General features: G+C 46.3%; 2 protein-coding genes across 2 annotated transcripts; both read left to right on the top strand.

Annotated features, from left to right (window-relative positions):
* The first annotated feature begins 705 nt into the window (after nt 1–705).
* On the top strand, nt 706–4645 carry LOC136552074 (probable glucan endo-1,3-beta-glucosidase A6). Its single transcript, XM_066543619.1, has 3 exons — nt 706–859; nt 1006–2334; nt 4374–4645. The coding sequence occupies exons 1-3, from the start codon at nt 781–783 to the stop codon at nt 4412–4414; spliced, it is 1449 nt and encodes a 482-aa protein (XP_066399716.1). The 5' UTR covers nt 706–780; the 3' UTR covers nt 4415–4645.
* Nucleotides 4646–7711: 3066 nt separating this feature from the next.
* On the top strand, nt 7712–14811 carry LOC136552072 (probable GPI-anchored adhesin-like protein PGA55). Its single transcript, XM_066543618.1, has 5 exons — nt 7712–8005; nt 9386–9470; nt 9612–9734; nt 11653–13107; nt 13602–14811. The coding sequence occupies exons 1-5, from the start codon at nt 7829–7831 to the stop codon at nt 14567–14569; spliced, it is 2808 nt and encodes a 935-aa protein (XP_066399715.1). The 5' UTR covers nt 7712–7828; the 3' UTR covers nt 14570–14811.
* The last annotated feature ends 5623 nt before the right edge of the window (nt 14812–20434 follow it).

The following is a 20434-nucleotide window of genomic DNA, read 5'->3' as shown; positions in this document are numbered from 1 at the left end:
TGAATACATAGTAATAATATTTATGTCTCCGACTACGTTTACTAACAAAAGTATATTATATAATTAACCCTACTGTTCTTTTTAATTATAAATGTTAGATTTTTTATAAAATTTTGGTTAAACTTGAAATCGTTTGATCCTCAAAAAGTGAAAAAAAATACATCCCTACGGGCAGCTTCCCAGGTCGTTTAACAGAATGAGGAAAGGAAAGCGCTCTTTCCATTGACGACGAAATTTACCGTGTAGCTTTTGACCTCGCGTGTCACAATTGACAAACTTCCAAAACCTTGAAGAACAGAAAGAAAAACAAACTTGCAAAGCCAGCTTCCCAAAGCTCCCTCCCCAAGCAGAGGATCCAATGCGCAAGACGTGCAGCAAGGGTAGTGATGGGCACTGACCCAGCCCAACGCTGCAAGCCTGCAATGCATACTTGCACCATTGCAGTTGCACAGCACCTCCTCTCTTTTTCTTGTGATTCTCACCTAGCCTTTCTCCAAAGCATCATTTTTTTTTTCACCACAGCTTTACCTCATTATTTTTTTTTGTTTTTGCTTTATTGAATTATTTTTAAATTTCCCTCTCAAAAGCCTTTGTGCACTGGCCAATGGCTAGTGAAAAGTACTATACCGTTGCCAAACTTTAATTTAATTTAAAAAAGGAGCCCCTAGTTTAACACAATCCGCTCTCCTACGAGAAGAGGAGGGGACGCGGCTTCCCATCCATCCTAGACGGCAACCCCGAGGTCTGAGAACGCCCAGGCAGAGCAGAGGAGCCCGAGCCATGGCAGTATCCATGGCCGCTTCGCCGCTCTTGACCCTCCCCTTCCTCTTCCTTGTCTGCGCCACCGTCGCCTGCCGCGGTAAGCTTGCGCAAGCCTCCCCCTCTGCCGTCCACCACGCCGTCTCGCTGGCGGGCCGAAGGATGGAGCTATTGCAAACCAAGCTGAGCTGAGGCCTGAGCTTTGTGAGCTTAAAGGCGGTGTCTTTCTTGGCTTTATCTTTGCAGGGGCGTATGGGGCAAGCGGCGGCTACGGGCTCGGCGTCAACTACGGGCGGGTGGCGGACGACATCCCCTCGCCGCGGCGGTCCGTGGAGCTGCTCCGCGCGGCGGGGGCCGGGTCGGTCAAGATCTACGACGCCAACCCGGGCGTGCTCCGCGCGCTGGCGGGGACGCGCTGGCCCGTCTCCATCATGGTGCCCAACGAGATCATCCCGGACCTCGCCGCCTCAGCGGCCGCGGCGGACCGGTGGGTCGCCGAGAACCTGGTCCCCTACTACCCGGCGACGCGGGTCAAGTTCCTTCTCGTGGGGAACGAGATCCTCTCCGACCACTCCATCGCCAACTCCACCTGGCCGCGCCTCGTCCCGGCGATGGAGAACATCCACCGGAGCCTCCGCAAGAGGGGCATCAGCAGCGTTAAGATTGGCACCACGCTCGCCATGGACGCGCTCGCCGACGGCGCCTTCCCGCGCCCACCGTCGGCCGCCGAGTTCCGCGCCGACATTGCCGAGGCAGTCGTGCGCCCGCTGCTGCACTTCCTGAACGGGACCAACTCATACTACTTCGTCGACGCGTACCCCTACTTCGTCTGGGCCGACAACAACCTCACCGTCTCGCTCGACTACGCGCTCTTCCAGGGCGGACGCCTCCGCTACGTCGACCCGGGCACCGGGCTCGCATACACCAACCTGCTCGACGAAATGCTCGACGCGGTGGTCATCGCGATGGCGAAGCTCGGGTACGGGCACGTGAAGCTGGCCATCGCGGAGACCGGGTGGCCCAACGGCTGCGACTACGACCAGATTGGCGGCAACGTCCACAACGCCGCCATCTACAACAGGAACCTCGCGGTGCGGATGGTCAAGAACCCGGGCACGCCGGTGAGGCCGGGCGCGAAGATGCCTGTGTTCGTGTTCTCGCTCTACAACGAGGACCTCAAGCCAGGGCCGGGCACCGAGCGACATTGGGGGCTGTACTACGCCAACGGCACGGCAGTCTACGAGATCGACCTCACCGGACGGCGGCCACTGTGGTCGTACCCGCCCCTGCCGGCGCCGGAGAACAACACACCGTACAAGGGGCCGATATGGTGCGTGCTCTCGGCCGCGGCCAGCAACAAGCTGAACGAGACGGCAGTGGGGAACGCGCTGTCGTACGCGTGCGGGCAGGGAAACGGGACCTGCGACGCCATTCAGCCCGGGAAAATGTGTTACATGCCGAACACGACAGTGGCGCACGCCAGCTACGCGTTCAATTCGTACTGGCAGCAGTTCAGGAAGAATGGAGCGACGTGCTACTTCAACAACCTCGCAGAGCAGACTATCAAAGACCCAAGTAAGTGTTTACACACATTCTACATTCTGAAATTATGGTCCATTTAGTGCTTGTTTTGAATGATTAGTTCTTGATTGATTAATGCAGTTTCAATCTGTAATTCAATTGACTAGGATGATCTAGAAAGTAAAAAAAAAAAAGAGAAGCAAATTACACTATCAACAGATGGTACATTTCACCAAATGACTAGAGTGACGACTTTAGCTGTCAGAGGTGATGAATAATTGAATGTTGTGAAAGCATATTGCAGTTCTGGAAACGGTACAGTACCAGGTCAACACTGTCTTCCACGTAGTATATATTTAACAAACCCTCCAGGCTCTAGGTGTCTCTTCTCTGAACTCTGATGATTGGGGTCATCAGACCAGATAGTCTTGCGTGTCCCCGGGGATTATTTAATCACCAGTCAAGTGACCATGTCTGGAGCAATCCATTTGTCAACTATGATATGTAAGAAATATTAAAAAACTGCTATTTTTTTGTGATTTGTTGTCCATCCAGTGAAGTATTCTTGTTAAGATCAATCTAAAATAATTGTTGTCGAGATCGTGGGACGTGCCTAGTTCATGTGCTTGTGCCTAGTGGGTACGGTTCCCAAGAAGAGAAGGTTCCAACTTCGTATTGCTCATGTAGATCGATTCTATTATATTAGTATAGTATAGGAATATAGCTGGAAATGTTCTCTTCATCTGTCAAGTGAGTTGGTTCCCACCACTTTGGGCTTTGGGGATCAGGAATCGTAAGCAACATATATCAATCTTCATAAAGTGTTGCCATTAGCCTAGCCTAAAGATTTTATAATTTTCTATACAGTAAAAGACTCCTCTCATAGGTTTCTACATAGAGATTCCTACAGTGACACTGTCTACATTTAGGTTTGGTTTGTTGCTGGGCTTGCTGCCAAATATGCCCCAAAATGTTCAGGTTGCAGGCTTGCATATACTTGCATGTGCACACTTGTTTTAAAAAACTTATGCATATATAGCTGTGTTAGCTGCCATCAGCCCATCAGTCCATAGGAATAGTGCTTTTCAGTGCTTTGGTAGCAGATGACTAGTTCATTGTGGCCCATTTATGACTGGGCCAAAGCCCAACCAGTTCATGATCTTTGACTGTTGTAGTAAGGTCAGTAGAAGCATGCGAGCCTGCAATTTCGTGTATGAGTTTCTATGTGATAATTGATGCATCTGAACAGTTGGTATGGTAGTAGGACAAATGAAGAAACATACCTTTGTCGTGTGTGTTAGCTTCTGCAGGTTCAGTGTAACTGAGCACAGGGTCTTTAAAAAAGATAAAATCTGGGAACAATCTGCTTACTTTGAAAAGAAGAAAAATAATTGCTTCAGTTAAGCAGTGTTTAGACTGGTTGCTACGTGCTCAGTGCTTGCACGTCCTAGCTGTGCTTCCTTGTAACAACTAACAACCATTTTATGTGGCTGAAGTTTATCGCTGATACTCTTGTATTTGCACCAGCATTCTCTACATAGACACTAAAGCGTACTCTTTGTGACATTTGTAACTTTTAAGTGAGAGATCTGTGAAGGTTCCGTATCTGAGTTGATCAGTTCTACAGACACATCCTTGAACAAACACCTTTCTTGTTTGCCTGTGCAGCTCCTACTTGTTCAGTTCTTTGGTTTCTCACGTGCTTTGCCTGCTTGAGTTAATAAACGTTATGTTGGTCAACGTTGTTTTGATCTCAAAAGCAAATTCTTTCTGTTATTAGTGAGAGAAAATGATGCCAAACTGCATTCACATAAAGTGTCAGTCATGTAATCATTCCGGTGCTCTTACATCGCGGTCTCTGAACAGTATGGCATTGATAAGATGATGATAGTACATTAGTACCTTAAGCTTACCTTTAATGACACTCTTTATTTTTCTGCTGTCCTAAGCAATTGACCATTTTGTTATATGTCGTTCCCATGTATCTTCTTCAAGTAGCTCAAGCAATTGACCATCTTGTTTCTATCGTGCATCTTGATCTGTTAACACGTTGTGCTGATGGATCCTTTTGTTTACTCCTTTTTTCCCTTCAGGCCATGGATCCTGCAAGTTCCCTAGCTCGTTGGACTCTTGACTGACTGCCTCGGAGGACAGAGGGGGCAAGAAGACGGCATTCGAGTCTTGATTTTGTGTAACCTGCAGGCTAGACGACTTGGGAGCTAGGGAAGTGGTTTGGGCAACGTACGTAGATGTTCTAACATACTCCTGCTTCTTACCCAGTTACCCAGACTTGTGTTATGACAGTGAAGGCTTGTTCAGTTGCTCCTGCTCGCTTGAAAATCAGAAATGGAAGGTGGAAAAGGTAGTTTGTTTCAGTTTTCAGTACTACGTGTGAGTTGGGCTGCACGAGCGAGCTGTAAGCCTCTCGGACGGCCCACAGTGGCGGAGCCAGGGATTCTAAACTTGGGTATTTCTACTTCCACATTAAAAAATGCTTTCTAGAATCTATATTTTTGGTTGAAAATTGCAGCTGCATAAACAAAAAGGTGAACAACATGGAGCCTTGACAAGTGGAGAATGGTCAGTGGAGACTGCGGAAGCCAGGTTGAAAGGTCGTTTTTTCAGCTGTTTTGGGCTAGAATGAGCAAAAGTATTATAGAATATTGCATTATACATATGTATATACAAGTATATACATACATATATACATAAAGGTGTACCAAAATAGTTGGGTATTCCCAGGAATACTGGGGAATACCCTTGGATCCGCCCATGACGGCCCAAAACATCACTGAACCCTCGTGTCAGTTTGCCACGATAAAGACGCCTCAAATAGTCATATCCTATCCTTCGCGTTGGCGACACCAGGTCCCAAGGAAAATAAACTCCGGCCGTGCGCACGATCGATCAGTCACTGTGTGCCCAAATACGACTCGTCCGCCACCGCCGCCCACGCACGCACGCAGGTCCGGCGGTATTGGCGTCACCTGACAACCACTCCCGGACTCCCCTCGCGATAAAGTTCGATCATTGCACTTGCACGGGACTACGGGAGGGAGCCATAACTGACGGTAAAGGACGGCGACGACGAGGGTCGGACGTCGGAGCAACAGTGCCCGGAGGCCGGAGCCTCTTTTCGGGGTAATGTGGCTTTGCTTGGCGTGGGCGCTACGGAGGGGCCAACAAGATTCCTCCGGCCCGGCCAAGTGGTCGGCATCATGGCTCGATCGAGAACGGTTAACCACTTCACGTTCGCCACCACCTAGTAGTACCCATATATTACCATGATAACAATATCATAATATCCAACGGCTAACACGCGCACACAGGATCGGAGAAATGAATCAAATGATCATGAGGCGGCGATGACTGGCGAGCGAGATGAAACGTACGTTTCGATTCGAGCAGCTAACCACCCCCACTCCAACCGTCTAGGCACAATCTTTAACCACCTCGTTTATCCCCACCGAGAAATCACTTCCGGTGCAAGTAAAACGATCGCTCTCAACTCCTACTAGGAGCCACGGGAAGGAAAACAAAGAGAAAAGTTCATGACAGCTTGTATTACTTCTCACTCGTTCTTAACGACTGCGACTTGCTATCAACAGCGGTTTGATGATACTAAAATTGAAGCGCGTGTATTGGAATCGGTTAGTTTATTTATGATTCTATTGCCGCCCAGCTGCCACTGCTAGCCACCTGTTCTGCATATGTCACACTTGCAGACTTGCTGCAAATGATGTTCGGGTAATTCCTGCTGCGTAGCCTACCCATCTTCAACCACCCCCTGCGACAAAATCACTTCCAATCCAAGTAAACCAATCACTCACGGATCATGAGCTTTTTCATCAGCTAGATCACTAGGTGCCAACACTACTGAACTCACTGATCAGCGTGATGGCGCATGATGACTATCATGCATACAGTACATAGCAACACTTTTCTCTCCTGTTCCTTTTTTTTTGTGCACGTGCCCGGTCACCCTAGCTGATTATGCTCTGAAGAAAAGAAGCCATACCTGGCGAGCCATTGCTCGATCTGTCATCTGACTGACCCAAATGATGATCGGATCAGACGGCAATCGGACCGACAATTTTCCAGCAAGAACATGAAGTACAGCTAGCCGTGCAGACAACGAGGAAATCGCGGAGCAGGCTAGCCTATCGCAGTCCTCCCCATCAGTCAGTCTAGCAGCGATACAGGAACGATGCGTCCGGCGGAGGAAGACGGGACGGGAGCGCCGTGCGCTGGCTGGCTCATGATGGCTGGGTTACTTCACCAGCAGGGGCCAGGCGTGGCCGCGTGGGAGGCGATGATAGCCAGACCAGATGGACACGTCTCATCCTGGACGGCCCAGTACCAGGATGCCGGATGGATCGTCAAACGCCGCGTTAAAAGCTGGCTGTTGAGACGTTCTCGTCGCCGTAGCCCGTAGGATAGGATCACGCAGTACAGTAACCGTTTTCCCGTGGACCTTCAGCTATGCCTGTAATGCAAGAGTGCACGTTCAGTGGAATCCACGGTCCTGGCGTTCGAATTTCAGTTACAAGCCACAGTAAAATTATCTGTCCACAGCGCATGATCACAGGACCAAAGCTCAGGTTTTTACCGAGCCTCCGTCTAGGTCTAGGGAACACGATGAAGCAGAAGACCAGAAGCAGGCCCACCGGCCCACGCCCACGCCCAGGGGCCGGAAAGGCACAAAGCAGGTCCCAAAGAAAGACTCGCCCTCACGTTGTTCGTCTCCACGGGCTCGCGCAGCGGTCCATCACGCACGCAACGGCCAGATCTAGCGCAGTTCCGTACCACCCCGGCATGACTTCGCTTCCAGGTAGGACTACACCTGCCCTCCCTTTCCTTAAGGTGTAGACTTATCGTATACGAATGGATATAATTGATATTATATTTGTTTTTATTTTTTTATATTCGGATACAGATAGATCAGATATGGATGGATATCGTCGATATTATATTTGTTTTTATATTTCTATTTGAATACGGATAGCGTCTATATCGAATAGGATACGAATAGATATGAACTTTATAAATATACGATTTGAGTATTCGGATTACCAGAGGTTAAATATTCAAACTCGAATACAAATATATCTGAACTCCCCTAAACAAATTCGAAATCGAATAATCCCTAACATTTGCACCCCATACTTCCCTCTCCAACAAACCTTTTTTTTCCCCCTCCACCACCACTACCACGGGAGCGACTGAGCGAGTGCCTAGAAGAAACCGGCCAAGGGAATTTCCTCCCCGCCCCGCCGCGCACATGGCCCGCATTGATGGATCTACTTGGGCGTCCCATACTCACCGACGTCCGGGCCCCACGTATCGCGGCTCCACCCGTCATACTCCCGCGCACGTCGCTCGTTAAAGCCAAGCCCTTCCTCCCCCACGCCGCCCGCAACACCCTCCCAAACCCAAACAAACCCCCCCGTTCAAAACGGAGCAGCGGTAGCCTTCCTTTATCAAAGCCGATCGCCGTTCCGTCATCGCCGCCGCGGCTGCCATCCACTAGCGCAGCGGACCCCGGGCCATGGAGACCGACGAGAAGCGGCACGGCGGGAAGGAGGCGGCGGCGCTCAGCGGGGGCCACCTTTGCCACGTCTGCGGGTACCAGTACCCAAACCCGCACCCCAGCGCCAAGCTCCGCCGCTCCCACCGCAAGCACTGCGGCAAGGCGCTGCCGCCGACGGCCGAGGCGGTGGCGGAGGTTGAGGAAGCCGTTGCGGGCGAGAGGGAGGAGGGCGCCGGCGACCGCAATGCGGCCGGGCGGATGGTGCTCGGTAGACGTTCTCGTCGCCGTAGCCCGTAGGATAGGATCACGCAGTACAGTAACCGTTTTCCCGTGGACCTTCAGCTATGCCTGTAATGCAAGAGTGCACGTTCAGTGGAATCCACGGTCCTGGCGTTCGAATTTCAGTTACAAGCCACAGTAAAATTATCTGTCCACAGCGCATGATCACAGGACCAAAGCTCAGGTTTTTACCGAGCCTCCGTCTAGGTCTAGGGAACACGATGAAGCAGAAGACCAGAAGCAGGCCCACCGGCCCACGCCCACGCCCAGGGGCCGGAAAGGCACAAAGCAGGTCCCAAAGAAAGACTCGCCCTCACGTTGTTCGTCTCCACGGGCTCGCGCAGCGGTCCATCACGCACGCAACGGCCAGATCTAGCGCAGTTCCGTACCACCCCGGCATGACTTCGCTTCCAGGTAGGACTACACCTGCCCTCCCTTTCCTTAAGGTGTAGACTTATCGTATACGAATGGATATAATTGATATTATATTTGTTTTTATTTTTTTATATTCGGATACAGATAGATCAGATATGGATGGATATCGTCGATATTATATTTGTTTTTATATTTCTATTTGAATACGGATAGCGTCTATATCGAATAGGATACGAATAGATATGAACTTTATAAATATACGATTTGAGTATTCGGATTACCAGAGGTTAAATATTCAAACTCGAATACAAATATATCTGAACTCCCCTAAACAAATTCGAAATCGAATAATCCCTAACATTTGCACCCCATACTTCCCTCTCCAACAAACCTTTTTTTTCCCCCTCCACCACCACTACCACGGGAGCGACTGAGCGAGTGCCTAGAAGAAACCGGCCAAGGGAATTTCCTCCCCGCCCCGCCGCGCACATGGCCCGCATTGATGGATCTACTTGGGCGTCCCATACTCACCGACGTCCGGGCCCCACGTATCGCGGCTCCACCCGTCATACTCCCGCGCACGTCGCTCGTTAAAGCCAAGCCCTTCCTCCCCCACGCCGCCCGCAACACCCTCCCAAACCCAAACAAACCCCCCCGTTCAAAACGGAGCAGCGGTAGCCTTCCTTTATCAAAGCCGATCGCCGTTCCGTCATCGCCGCCGCGGCTGCCATCCACTAGCGCAGCGGACCCCGGGCCATGGAGACCGACGAGAAGCGGCACGGCGGGAAGGAGGCGGCGGCGCTCAGCGGGGGCCACCTTTGCCACGTCTGCGGGTACCAGTACCCAAACCCGCACCCCAGCGCCAAGCTCCGCCGCTCCCACCGCAAGCACTGCGGCAAGGCGCTGCCGCCGACGGCCGAGGCGGTGGCGGAGGTTGAGGAAGCCGTTGCGGGCGAGAGGGAGGAGGGCGCCGGCGACCGCAATGCGGCCGGGCGGATGGTGCTCGGTACGTCCGGGGGGGGGGGGGGGGGGGGGGGGGGGGGGGTGGGTTTAGCTAGCGCCTCGCTTCGTTTTATCTGGATTCGATGGGTTTACTTTTCCGTTCGTTGGTTCTGATGGCCGTGCCCGTTCGTTCGTTCCGCTCCAGGAGAGGAAGGAGGACGACAGCGAGAGGAGATTGGCACGAGCGAGGCCAATGGAGCAGGCGCGGCGCTGCGCGGATCTGCGGGAGAAGTTGACAGTTGCGTGGAGGACAAGGTGATTGCAGCAGGTAATCGCTGGCCTTTTCTCTCTTTGTCCATTGTTCAGAGTTCTCTACGGGGCTTGCTGTTGTTACAGTGTTACTCTCTTCATTTGCGTCCTGCGTTTTGGGATGTTACAAATCGAAATTGGAGTTTGGTTCAGCGGTTGTTATTATGTAAACCGATTTGCATAGATTGTGGCATCTTGCGCTTTTTGTTGTTTTGCCCGTACTGCATTTTGCGATACATTGAAAAGGGAAAAGCCGCAAAAGGTTTGGCTGCCATTCCCCCCTGTTCCCCGGTTGAAGAGGGAGGAGGGGCGCAAAACTCACATGGGCATAGTGGGATGGTACTCCTGTGGTACCTGGAATAAAAGTCTGCGTGGCTCTTGGTCTTGGGTCGCATAGCTCAAAGTGTGGGTACTTTCTCGTTTTCCTTGGAGTTGGGGAGATGCTTTTGTGATAACGATGAAGTACAACAGTTGGACTGTTGGAGTGCTTTGAATTTGTAGCTTCCGAACTGTAGATCTGAACTTGGCTAGTAGTATGTTATTACTAATATATCAGTAGTAATTTCATACTCCAGAAGCTGAGATCCATGTGTATCGGCCGTCTCGAATCTCTCTCCTTGTCTCATGGAAATTTGTTCCCTTGATACTGGTCAGCAGTAGGAATTCGTTCCTTGTCTTTGTGGACATGTACATACATTGGATTCGTTTTCTAGTCTGCTAGGATGAATTTGTTGGTTTCTTGGTACTTGTAAACCATCTGCCTGCCTAAAAATCCAACATATCCGCATAGGTGGGTAGGATTTCTTTGATCTTGTCGTTTAAGACTTGTTTTCTTCGGTCTGCTAGTTTGTCATGGCCCTCCACCACATGTTGTCTTAGTCACATGGGCGTCCTAATTATTTGCAAAACAGAAGTGTTACCATTTCATTGTGTCTGCATGTCTCGTCCTATTTTTTTATTTATATGTCATCTTCTCATACTTGAACAGATCCCGTCATTTGGGGCGTTGACATCGTTTGCCGCAATTTACTGTTTTTCCTAATTGTTATGACTTAGAGACATGTCTGTGCGTATTGATCAATTGTAAAGTCGCTGCATTGGTAGGTCTTCTAAGTTCAGATTATTATACTGCTGCGATTGTGAGAATTGAGGAGCAAGCTACTGTTTGTGTCCCTTTTAGGCTTTAGCCCTCTAGATTGTCAGCTTCATTCCCAAGGAAGCTTCTGCAATGTCTACTTGAGACCATTATTATATTAACTAATGCCATGATATGTATTTGTTGTCGGGTATCAGTATTATTAGCTGTTAACCTGTTACTTGCATGATTTATTGGTCCTCACTTATTTTACTGTATGGACGACATTTTTCTCATGCCTCAGTGTTCAGTGTCATTATGATTTTACTGTTTGGACTACTGTTATAACCTTTTGTGTGAACAATTATGGTGTGTGTGGTTTGAGGAATCAATTTATCCTAGATGGAGTGATGACTGATGATGCATCATGAGTCCATTCCTCAAATTTGGTGGAATGACCTCATTCCTCATACTAGTACTAATTATTAGCTTGTGAGGAATGGGGTGGTCATGGATCAACTCATTCTATTCCACAAACCAAACAAAAATTAGAGAGTGAGATGGTGATGGACCACATTATTCCACCAACCAAACACCCCATTAATGAGCTAGCGAATTCATTCTTAATTCATTTTTTCTGTGCCTCAGAATCCCTTTCTTTCGCACTTGTTCCTTGTATTTCTTTTCAAATGCCTCATAATATTCACTAAAGTTTCACTGGACCTATGGTTGTAAAGTTATTAATTTGTTTGCATCTATTTGTATGTGTTGGCAGCATTTCGTTCAAAGAATATCGGATCATTTTACCTTTATATTCAAGTTATTGAGTCTATGTTGATTTGTCTCTCTATTGTTTTGATAGAACATTCTTCTCCTACCTGTACTGGAGCTCAAGTCATTGCCACTGAATTAAATGAAAACCGCCTGATTAATTGCGGCAGCAGTGAAAATGTTTTTCTTGAAGATACTGGAGCTCAAATCGACGTTAGTGAATTAAGTGAAAATGGCCTTGTTGACTGCATCAGCAATTCTATTGAAATTGTAAATGAAGGCAGTGGAACTGAATTACTGATTGCTTGCACTAATGGAAGTCAAAATATCGTGGGACATCCAGCTGAGCGAGAAGACAGCTTTGATGAATACCAGGATGCATCTCCGTTTCTTCATCAATCAGATTCTGAAGATGGCACTGCACCAAGTTCAGTATTTTCTACAGAAATGAATAATCTGAATGCTATTTCAGCAGGGTCAAGTGTAACTACAAATGCAAATTCTCTAGAAACAAATGGATTACTCAAAGATCAATTTTCTGGAGAACTCAATATGACAGATTTATCTGCCGACTCCAAAGTTGGACTTGCTTTGGAGGAAGGAGCTCTTAGATTGGCTGAACATGAAGTAAACCTGAAGCTTGGGGGTCCATATGAACAAGCTGTGAATGTTGACTACACTTACACAGATATGGTTGATAGTAAATCTGATGAAGCATCTGTTCATAGTGAGATGATTGGTTGTTTGAATGCTTCATCCCTTCAGGAAACCCGCCTGGTAATTTTGGAGCCAGAATCAGAGTCTACATGCTCAAGAAAGGTGGAAGGTTTTATGGAAGATAGAATGCATGTTCTTCATACCATGCCTGAAGCATCACCAAGATCGGAAGTAGTAGGATCAGATGATGTTCAGTTGGAAACAATAACCAATCCTAGCACTAACCCCATGTCAATTGGGAGTGATCTGAATGTTGTTTGCACTGATAATACTGCTACAGATTGTTCCATGGAGCTCCCTAGACAGAACTGGAGTGTTGAGGATCTACCATATGATATTCAACCTGTTGAGAATTCTAGCAAGAAAACTTTGAGATGTTCCACTGCTGGTTTTCAGGATGATCTTCCTGTTACCAAGATGGATGATACTCCTGTTACTAATGTGGATGATGTAGAATTCACCTTTGAGGAGAGGCCACAGACAGATACCGTAGAAGAAAATCTTTCCATACAGAAGAGTAACGGGTTCACTAAAGAGGAAGTCTGCAACAAGCAGATTGACCCTGAGATCCCTACAGAAGATCAATTTTCTACGAGTCAGAAACATGACACTTTACTAATGGATGAAGCATCTTCTGTCAAGAATCCATTTAATCTAGACGATGACAGGAATGATGACTTATTTGAACTTCACACTGAGAGATGCTTTTTGGAGGTACCAAATGCTGTTGAATCGAGACAACAAGTTGACTCTACAACCCTAATGGTGGATCAACCAACAGTCTCTAACCAAACTAGGATGGCTGAAGTTCAACAATGCCATAACTCAAGTAAGAATTTCTTACTCTTCAATTTCACATTTTTTATGTAAGTTTGCACTCACGAACTCTGTTGTATACCCATTTTTTCGCTCGTTACTTTCTGTGAGCTCAAATATCATTTAGGGAATGCACACTATTGTTGCATTGTAAAAAAGTCCACTGTTTTGCATCCTTTGCCAATTTAATTGATGGCTTTTAGAAAGCATCGGCCATAGCTAAACTAGAGATGTATGCTTCTTCATTTCTAGTTTGGTTGATCAAGTATCACAGTACTGTAGTAGTATAGTTTGGAGGGAGTTTATCTAATCCCATTGCCTTGCAAGTTTAGACTGCACCTCTGAAGTTGACTGTACACTGAGACCTGTATTGTAGTCTCACAGTATTTCCATATACTAAGATATTTTATTTTGAGGCACAATATTACTGTATGTTTTCTTTCTATCAGATCGTTAACTTTGAATACCTAAGGTTTTTATACTGAAATTTGTTGGACATTTCTGCAGATGAACCCATGTTATCTGCATCAAGTGCCAGTGAAAATGGTGAAGTAGTTGGTCCAGAAGACATTCCTGTCAGCAGTAGTTCTGAACTGGTGAACAAGACTTGCTTGACTGACCATGGCCTGCAGGAAAATGGACATACAAGTGGCGATATTTTTGTGCCATCTCAGGCAGAGCTAAGCACAATATCTATGCAGGATATCAGTGCACTCAGTGAAGTTGAAGAAATGATGCAAACCGAAGATGCTAGTGCAGAGGACATGACTGCAGTACGCAGCATTGATTGTATTGAAATGAAACAGGCTATCAACACTACAGCAAATGATACATATGCAGCTAATGTTGAAGAAAAGAAGCCGATTGAAGGCACCGCTGCAGGGATGAATGAGGTGCGACAGACAGATTATGTTGAAGAACAGACACAAGCTAGCGACACAAAGGAGTTGAGCACAGTACAGAGCATAGGAAATTTTGAAGAAAATAAGCAGACTGAAGGTACTGATGCAAAGGAGACTAACGCACGGTTTAATGCAAATGACGTTGGACACAAAACACAGACTGCAAAGGAGATGGCTGCAGCAGAAAGCACATGTGGTGTTGAAGAGAAGCAGCAGCTAAACATCATGGTTGGCCAAGATGGAAGCAACAACAAGCTGAATGAAGAGATTGCATCGACAGGTGCCAAGATGAATTCAGGAAGAGTTCGTGTCCCACTGAAGGTCCTCCTCGCCGAGGCAAGCATGGAGAACCAAGTGAAGAAACCCAGCACCAAGGAACGAGTGTTGTCGTTCCGGCGCAGGGTGACCAAGGACAGTGACTTGTCAGTGAAATCGGGGTCACCCAAATCTGGCTCTGATGACCATCATTGGAGCTCCCCAGCCAAACTTCCTCATAAGGACGTTGACAAGAGGAGTTCCAAAGAAAAGAAGCAGCCGTGGATGCCGTTTATCTGCTGTCACTCCGTGCGCTGATGCCCTCTTCTCTCCGTATAATATATTGCATCAGTCGACAACTCTACATGTGCCGCTGTAACTAATGCTATCCGTCTTTGTGTAGATAGTCTGTGTAATCAAAATGGGTTTGATATATAATCTAGTATCAGATATTTTGAAACAGTGCAATTTTGTTGTATCCGCTACCTGACTTGTTAGACATTTGCGCATGAATCTATCTTTATGTTCAGATTCAGCTAGAGTTTCTGTGGACTGAACAGGCCTGGAATCTTGTACCGGATTAAGCTCAGTGTAGCCTGCTGGTAATTTTGCGCCAACTAAAAGAAACAAAGTAAAATTAACGAAACGATCGCATGTTCATGGGAGTGCCGCTTGTGATGACAGTTGGCTCGAGAGTGTTGAGAAATCAGAGGTGTCCTTGGTGGAGATTGGCCATTGGGAATTTGTTCTAAGTTATAGTCGCACAAGTATTGTGTGCTATTCTACATACTTAAAAGACAATTTCACCTTATTAGATTATCCAGACTCGATAATTTCACCGTATTAGTACCAGACACGCTCATATTTGTGGACAAATTTGGAACGCTATGAATTTTCATATCTATTGACGGAGGGATTGCTCCCTCCATTCTAAATTATAAAACGTTTTGACTTTTCTAAATACATTGTTTAAAATATATTTGAACATAGTATATATCTAAACACATAGCAAAACGTCTTTACAGTGGACGGAGTACATTACAGTTTACTTTAGTTTTTCCCTAGTCATTTTTTTCTCTATGTGCAAAAAAAGTCATTTTTTCACAAATTTGACTAAGGGCCTCTTTGGCAGGGCTCCGGCGGCTCCAGCTCCCGCCCCTGTCGGCCGCCCATGGGCCGATAAGTGCCAGGCGGAGCGGGAACCGCGGAGCCCGAAGAACGAGCTTCTCCGGCTCCGCCTCTGTCTATGAGAGAGGAAAGGAGAAGAGAGAAAAACGGCTCCGGTGAACAGTAGCCCCTGTCAATCCATGGGCGGCCGACAGGTGCGGAGGGGCGGAAGCCGGAGCCGCCGGAGCCCTGCCAAAGAGGACCTAAGTTTGTAGAAAGATGTATTAACATCGATAAAACCAACATTTTGATAGCTATACATATTTAAATTCATAGATGTTGGAGAGCCTCCGAACTCCCTTCGGTCCAAAGCGGCGCGGTGCTGGCGAGCCGGAAGACAGTAACTTGCCAGGCCGTTATTCGCTTTATCAAGTAGACTTCAATCAATATTACTCCCTCCATTCTGAATTATAGATTTAGCAAAAGCTATGTACTTACAAAAGCTACAATTACCTATAAATTAGTACTAAAAGATTATTAAACTTTGTCCTACTCCCTCCGCCTAAAAAAGAATGTCGCTATGTGATTTGTGATGGTCAATCTTTTTTAATTTAACTAGCTTTTATAGAAAAAAATGTTGGTAATATTTCTACCTCTAAATAAGTTTATTATGAAAATATATTCAGTGATTCATCTAATAATACAAATTATGCACCATAAATATTAATATTTTTATATATATATTTGGTCACAGTTGAAAATGATCGACTTCATGGAAAGTGGAAATTACACTTTTCATGGGATGGAGGGAGTATTGTTCGTGGTTCCTTATTCCTCTCTGTGTATTTTGTTTACCTTGATAATCTTGGGTTGTAGATTGGGGAATTTGCTTGTTTCATCATGTATCCACGGATATCTTAAAAGTAAATCATGTATCTATTGATCCCTGTTATTCATAATTTTAGCAATGAACTTCGCTAGTGTTTTCTTTTCTTTTCTTTTTTGCAAAGAACTTCGCTAGAAATTAGATCGTTTTTTCCTTTTATTTCTAAACTATAACACTCTCTCGTTTGAACTTTGAAGCTGTGACTTTATATTACAATCGCTTCTATTTTTGCAAAATCAGAGAAACATATATAGTTTAATGATGCTATGAAAAGTGCTATATTGTTTTGCGTTATCTGGTTGGCAAGCTAAACAAGCCAGCTTGAGTTGTTAACAAGCCGATCCGAGTTCAGGTTTTTAGCTCATTTTGGGCGTGATTGGTTGCTCCGGCATTGGTGATCCGGGATGGAGGGCCTGTGCAGGCTCTTCCCAGCCATGATGGAAGCATGCAAGTGGGTGTGTTTGGTTGCAACCGAGTACAGGATACCGGATGAGCAGCGTCGTGTTTGGTTCTCTGTTTGCACCGTTTTGGTGTATGAACTGGTGATTCCAGTTCTTGTTTGGTTGGCCGCATTGCCCCGGGTCTGAGTACCCATGTATGAGTTTGGTGTGGTTACCACCAGCTATTGCAGAATGAAGAAGAATAGAAGGAAACAGAGGTACCTTTGCCTTAGTTCAACAAGCTTGGCATTGACAATGACCTTGGAGCTTCTAATGACATAAACATGACAATAGTACTACTAGCAAATCATGAACAAGGGCGTGATTGGTTGCCCAAAAGTCACAGTTCCTCACAAGGTCATTGTCTCCACACGTTTTCATGGCATTTTGAAACCATCACAGACAATATGAAACAATTAGAGGCACCTACAACAATGCTTAGCAATGAAAAACTCAAGCATCATCAAAATAAACGACCGAACCAAAGCAATAGCCGGTAACCAAGTATTTTAGGGCTTCATTGGTTGACCGAAGAACTGCAAGGAGGTATTTTAGGGCATAGACCCTAGGCTACTTTCCCCTACAGGCAACTTACCAAGCCATGGTATTTTGAGCATCACAGACAGTTGTAGCAATGAGCAAGAACGAACCACAGGAGCACCAGCAACAGAAAACACTGCACCACAGCCACAACAAATAACATCAGTTTGTTGCTGAGCACCTTTGGTGGAGGATTGACAAAAACTTTATCATCTTCATAACCCATGAACTCTAAGTATGATGCTTCTGCCTCTTCTTTGTTAGGGAAGCTCTTTGTAGCTGTTGTGTTTAAAACCAGTTACCTGGGCATTGCATCTAGCCTAGGTTGAATATACCCTAGGTACTCTTCCACGGTACACAACATACCAAGCCATTTGCCCCTTAAAAATACATAAAAGCAAGTATAAAATGTTGACAAAATGAAGGGTAGTTCAATCGATTTGCCTCAGATTTAATTGCCTTTTCATTTGACCTTAAACTTGGAGCTTAAGAAACATAGACAGCAGCAAACCTCAAATAGATTGTAGAAAACCAAGATTATGACAGGAATGAAACCATGAGAGGCATCCAGCCCAGCCATCAGATCATTGGAATTGTCCAGCTGTTGCTTGGGCATGGATGTTTCACATGGTTTGATTACAACCATGAGAAGCATAAGCAGAAGATAGAAGAAACAATGCTCCAGTACCTCACAAGTCCAAGGTCAACAATGTGCATAATCCATTACTCAAACTGACACTGTTATCTTCATAGGCAAGAAAAAGATCTCACAATTATATTAGCCTCAGTCAAGAACTGCAATCATCCCAGGTGGCAAATAAGAACATAAATTGCTAAGGCAAGTTCATGACTCCCATGGAACTGTGGGACACGTCCATCCCAGCCATCCAGTAGGCATGCCTACAACAGTTGCTTGGGAATGGATGTATCCCATGGTTTGATGAAAGACATGAGAAAACACAAGCAAACAATAAAGCAACAACAAGAATAATACCCATAGCCACCTCAGATTGCTATAGTTTGCATCATCGGCCAAATAGGAACTCCTACAAGAACAATAACAGCATCTAAAATGTATTAGGTGAACTGACAATCACCCTTTGTTAATGTCTACAACACACAGATAAACAAAGCCTCACATCCATCACCATGGCTCCTATGCTATTCTAGACTAGATGCAGCCTTGGTTAGGCGGCAAATGGTTCTTTGTAGTATCAGTTGAGGTAAGTGCTACATGTCAAAATACTTCCTACAACATAAGACAGTTAGCATGGCTATATGCAAAAGTGGAGAGGCCAGCTAGTATGCATCTAAGCAAAGTAGGTTGTGCTCAGGTAGGTCCTAAGCCACAAGATCCTATGAGCCTCTGTCATCTGAACAAAGCAAAGTCCCTCAGCCTTGTTCTTCAGCAGGTAAACCAGGGCAAACATGAGTGCCTCCTGTGAGTACCCAGGATAGTCCATAACATAGCCATAAAGATCCTGATGCACCTCATTGTGCTGTGGAGTCTTGAGGGCATCTCCTATAGACTCCACAACCTTGATCATTCTATTCATGAGGTCTATTTCCTCTAGGGCAAGCTTCCTTCTCTTGCCACCCCTTTCCTCCTGGCCCTTGGCATCAGAACCCTTAGAGCCTTCCATACTAGAAGGAGTTCCCTTTCCAGATTCAGCCTCTGTGCCACCTAAGTCAGTGTTGTCCTCAATGGTATCAATATCACATTGGCCAATGTCGGTTGGAGTACCCATAGGCTCATTTGAGCCCATTGTGTACCTGCCTGTTGCCTAGTTACTATCAAAGATGGCCTCCATCTGAACATAGTTCTATATTGGTGTGTTCAAGAACTTAGCATCAGCAGGATGGTCCTAGTTAGTGAAACAGATGTAACTATTAGACATAGGGGAGCAAAACAAAAGAGAAGGGATAGCTGAGGTGTTATCCAAACAGTTTCTAACCTTGGTGTGGCCTAGCAGGTGTTCATCATCAAGTACTATCATATGGTGGTCCTCATCCCACAGAGCACCACTCAAATCCTTGAGCCTAACAACCTTAACCCACCTTTGCCTCCACTTTCTCAGGTGATTGTAAATCTGTTGGGTGGTCACATTGACCCCAGCAAACTTAGAGACCATGAGTGCAACCTGCCTAACATGTACCTCCTTGAACCCTTTCTCAGTTTTGCCCCCCTGCCCCACCAAATCATGGAACCTCCTAAGCATGAACCCAGACTAGACAAGACTCAAGTGCATAGGGCCATTGGGCTGAGGGGCTACTTGGTTGCCATCATCAGTAGCAACTACCCCACCCTGTTCCACCACATTGTCCTCACCATCAATGTTAACAACCTGGTCAGGCACATTGTTCATTTCCTATCCACAACCAGTACGTAAGGAAAACAAATTGCATGGTATGAAATACAAGTTGAACAGATTAAATAGGTAGAAAAGGAATAGGTACTACATCATTGCAAAGTGCCATAGGTCTCAGTAAAAATACAAGTTTCTCCAATGCTACTAAACAGTACACACACCATGCCACTACATCCTATAATTCCCCCTGTTTTGCCACATCTGTGCAGCCCATGTCTCCCTCTGTTGTGCCCAGGTACCATTGTCAGAGACATGATCTGGTTGTGAGGCATTATCATTGATGTTAGGTGTCCATGTGGATTCAGCAGGCACATGCTCGTCCTGCCCATGCCTGAGGATCCAATTGTGAAGAATACAACAGGCTAGAACAAGCTTAACTTGGGTCTTATGTGGGTAGAAAGGTTTGTTGTCCAATATCCTGAATCTATTCTTTAGAGCCCCAAAAGCCCTCTCAACTGTTACTCTAAGAGACGAATGCCTTAGATTAAAAAGCTCTCTTTGATTTTGAGGTCGGTTTAAACCAAACTCCCTCAAATGGTACCTTGTGGCATGAAATGGTGGTAAGAAACCAGGCCTCACTGCATAGCCAGCATCGACAAGATAGAATTTGCCTAAAAATTAGCAGATAGGAACATATTTTAGTAGTTTCATTTAGGATTAAGCAAAGTGGTTTGGATGATACCTGGTGGCACTCTAAGGCCATCATCTCTTTCAAGAGCATCAGACAAGATAAGAGCATCATGTGCAGATCCCTCCCAACCAACAAGCACATAGGTGAATCTGAGGTCAAAGTCCACGGCTGCCAACACATTTTATGTGATGGTGTGCTTCCTGCCTCTAA

This window comes from Miscanthus floridulus, chromosome 4 (assembly GCF_019320115.1).
Source record: "Miscanthus floridulus cultivar M001 chromosome 4, ASM1932011v1, whole genome shotgun sequence".
Taxonomy (NCBI): Eukaryota; Viridiplantae; Streptophyta; class Magnoliopsida; order Poales; family Poaceae; genus Miscanthus; species Miscanthus floridulus.
Note: the sequence above shows the minus strand (reverse complement) of the source record. Positions and strands in the feature narration are given on the sequence as shown.

What these genes read in the sequence shown, in the direction of transcription:
- LOC136552074 (XM_066543619.1), top strand. Translation starts at nt 781, where the DNA reads ATGGCAGTATCCATGGCCGCTTCGCCGCTCTTGACCCTCCCCTTCCTC. An exon ending in CGCCACCGTCGCCTGCCGCG is followed by an intron (nt 860 to 1,005) that starts GTAAGCTTGCGC and finishes TTATCTTTGCAG; the next exon opens with GGGCGTATGGGGCAAGCGGC. An exon ending in GCAGACTATCAAAGACCCAA is followed by an intron (nt 2,335 to 4,373) that starts GTAAGTGTTTAC and finishes TTTTCCCTTCAG; the next exon opens with GCCATGGATCCTGCAAGTTC.
- LOC136552072 (XM_066543618.1), top strand. Translation starts at nt 7,829, where the DNA reads ATGGAGACCGACGAGAAGCGGCACGGCGGGAAGGAGGCGGCGGCGCTC. An exon ending in CGGCCGAGGCGGTGGCGGAG is followed by an intron (nt 8,006 to 9,385) that starts GTTGAGGAAGCC and finishes CCGACGGCCGAG; the next exon opens with GCGGTGGCGGAGGTTGAGGA. An exon ending in GGCCGGGCGGATGGTGCTCG is followed by an intron (nt 9,471 to 9,611) that starts GTACGTCCGGGG and finishes GTTCCGCTCCAG; the next exon opens with GAGAGGAAGGAGGACGACAG.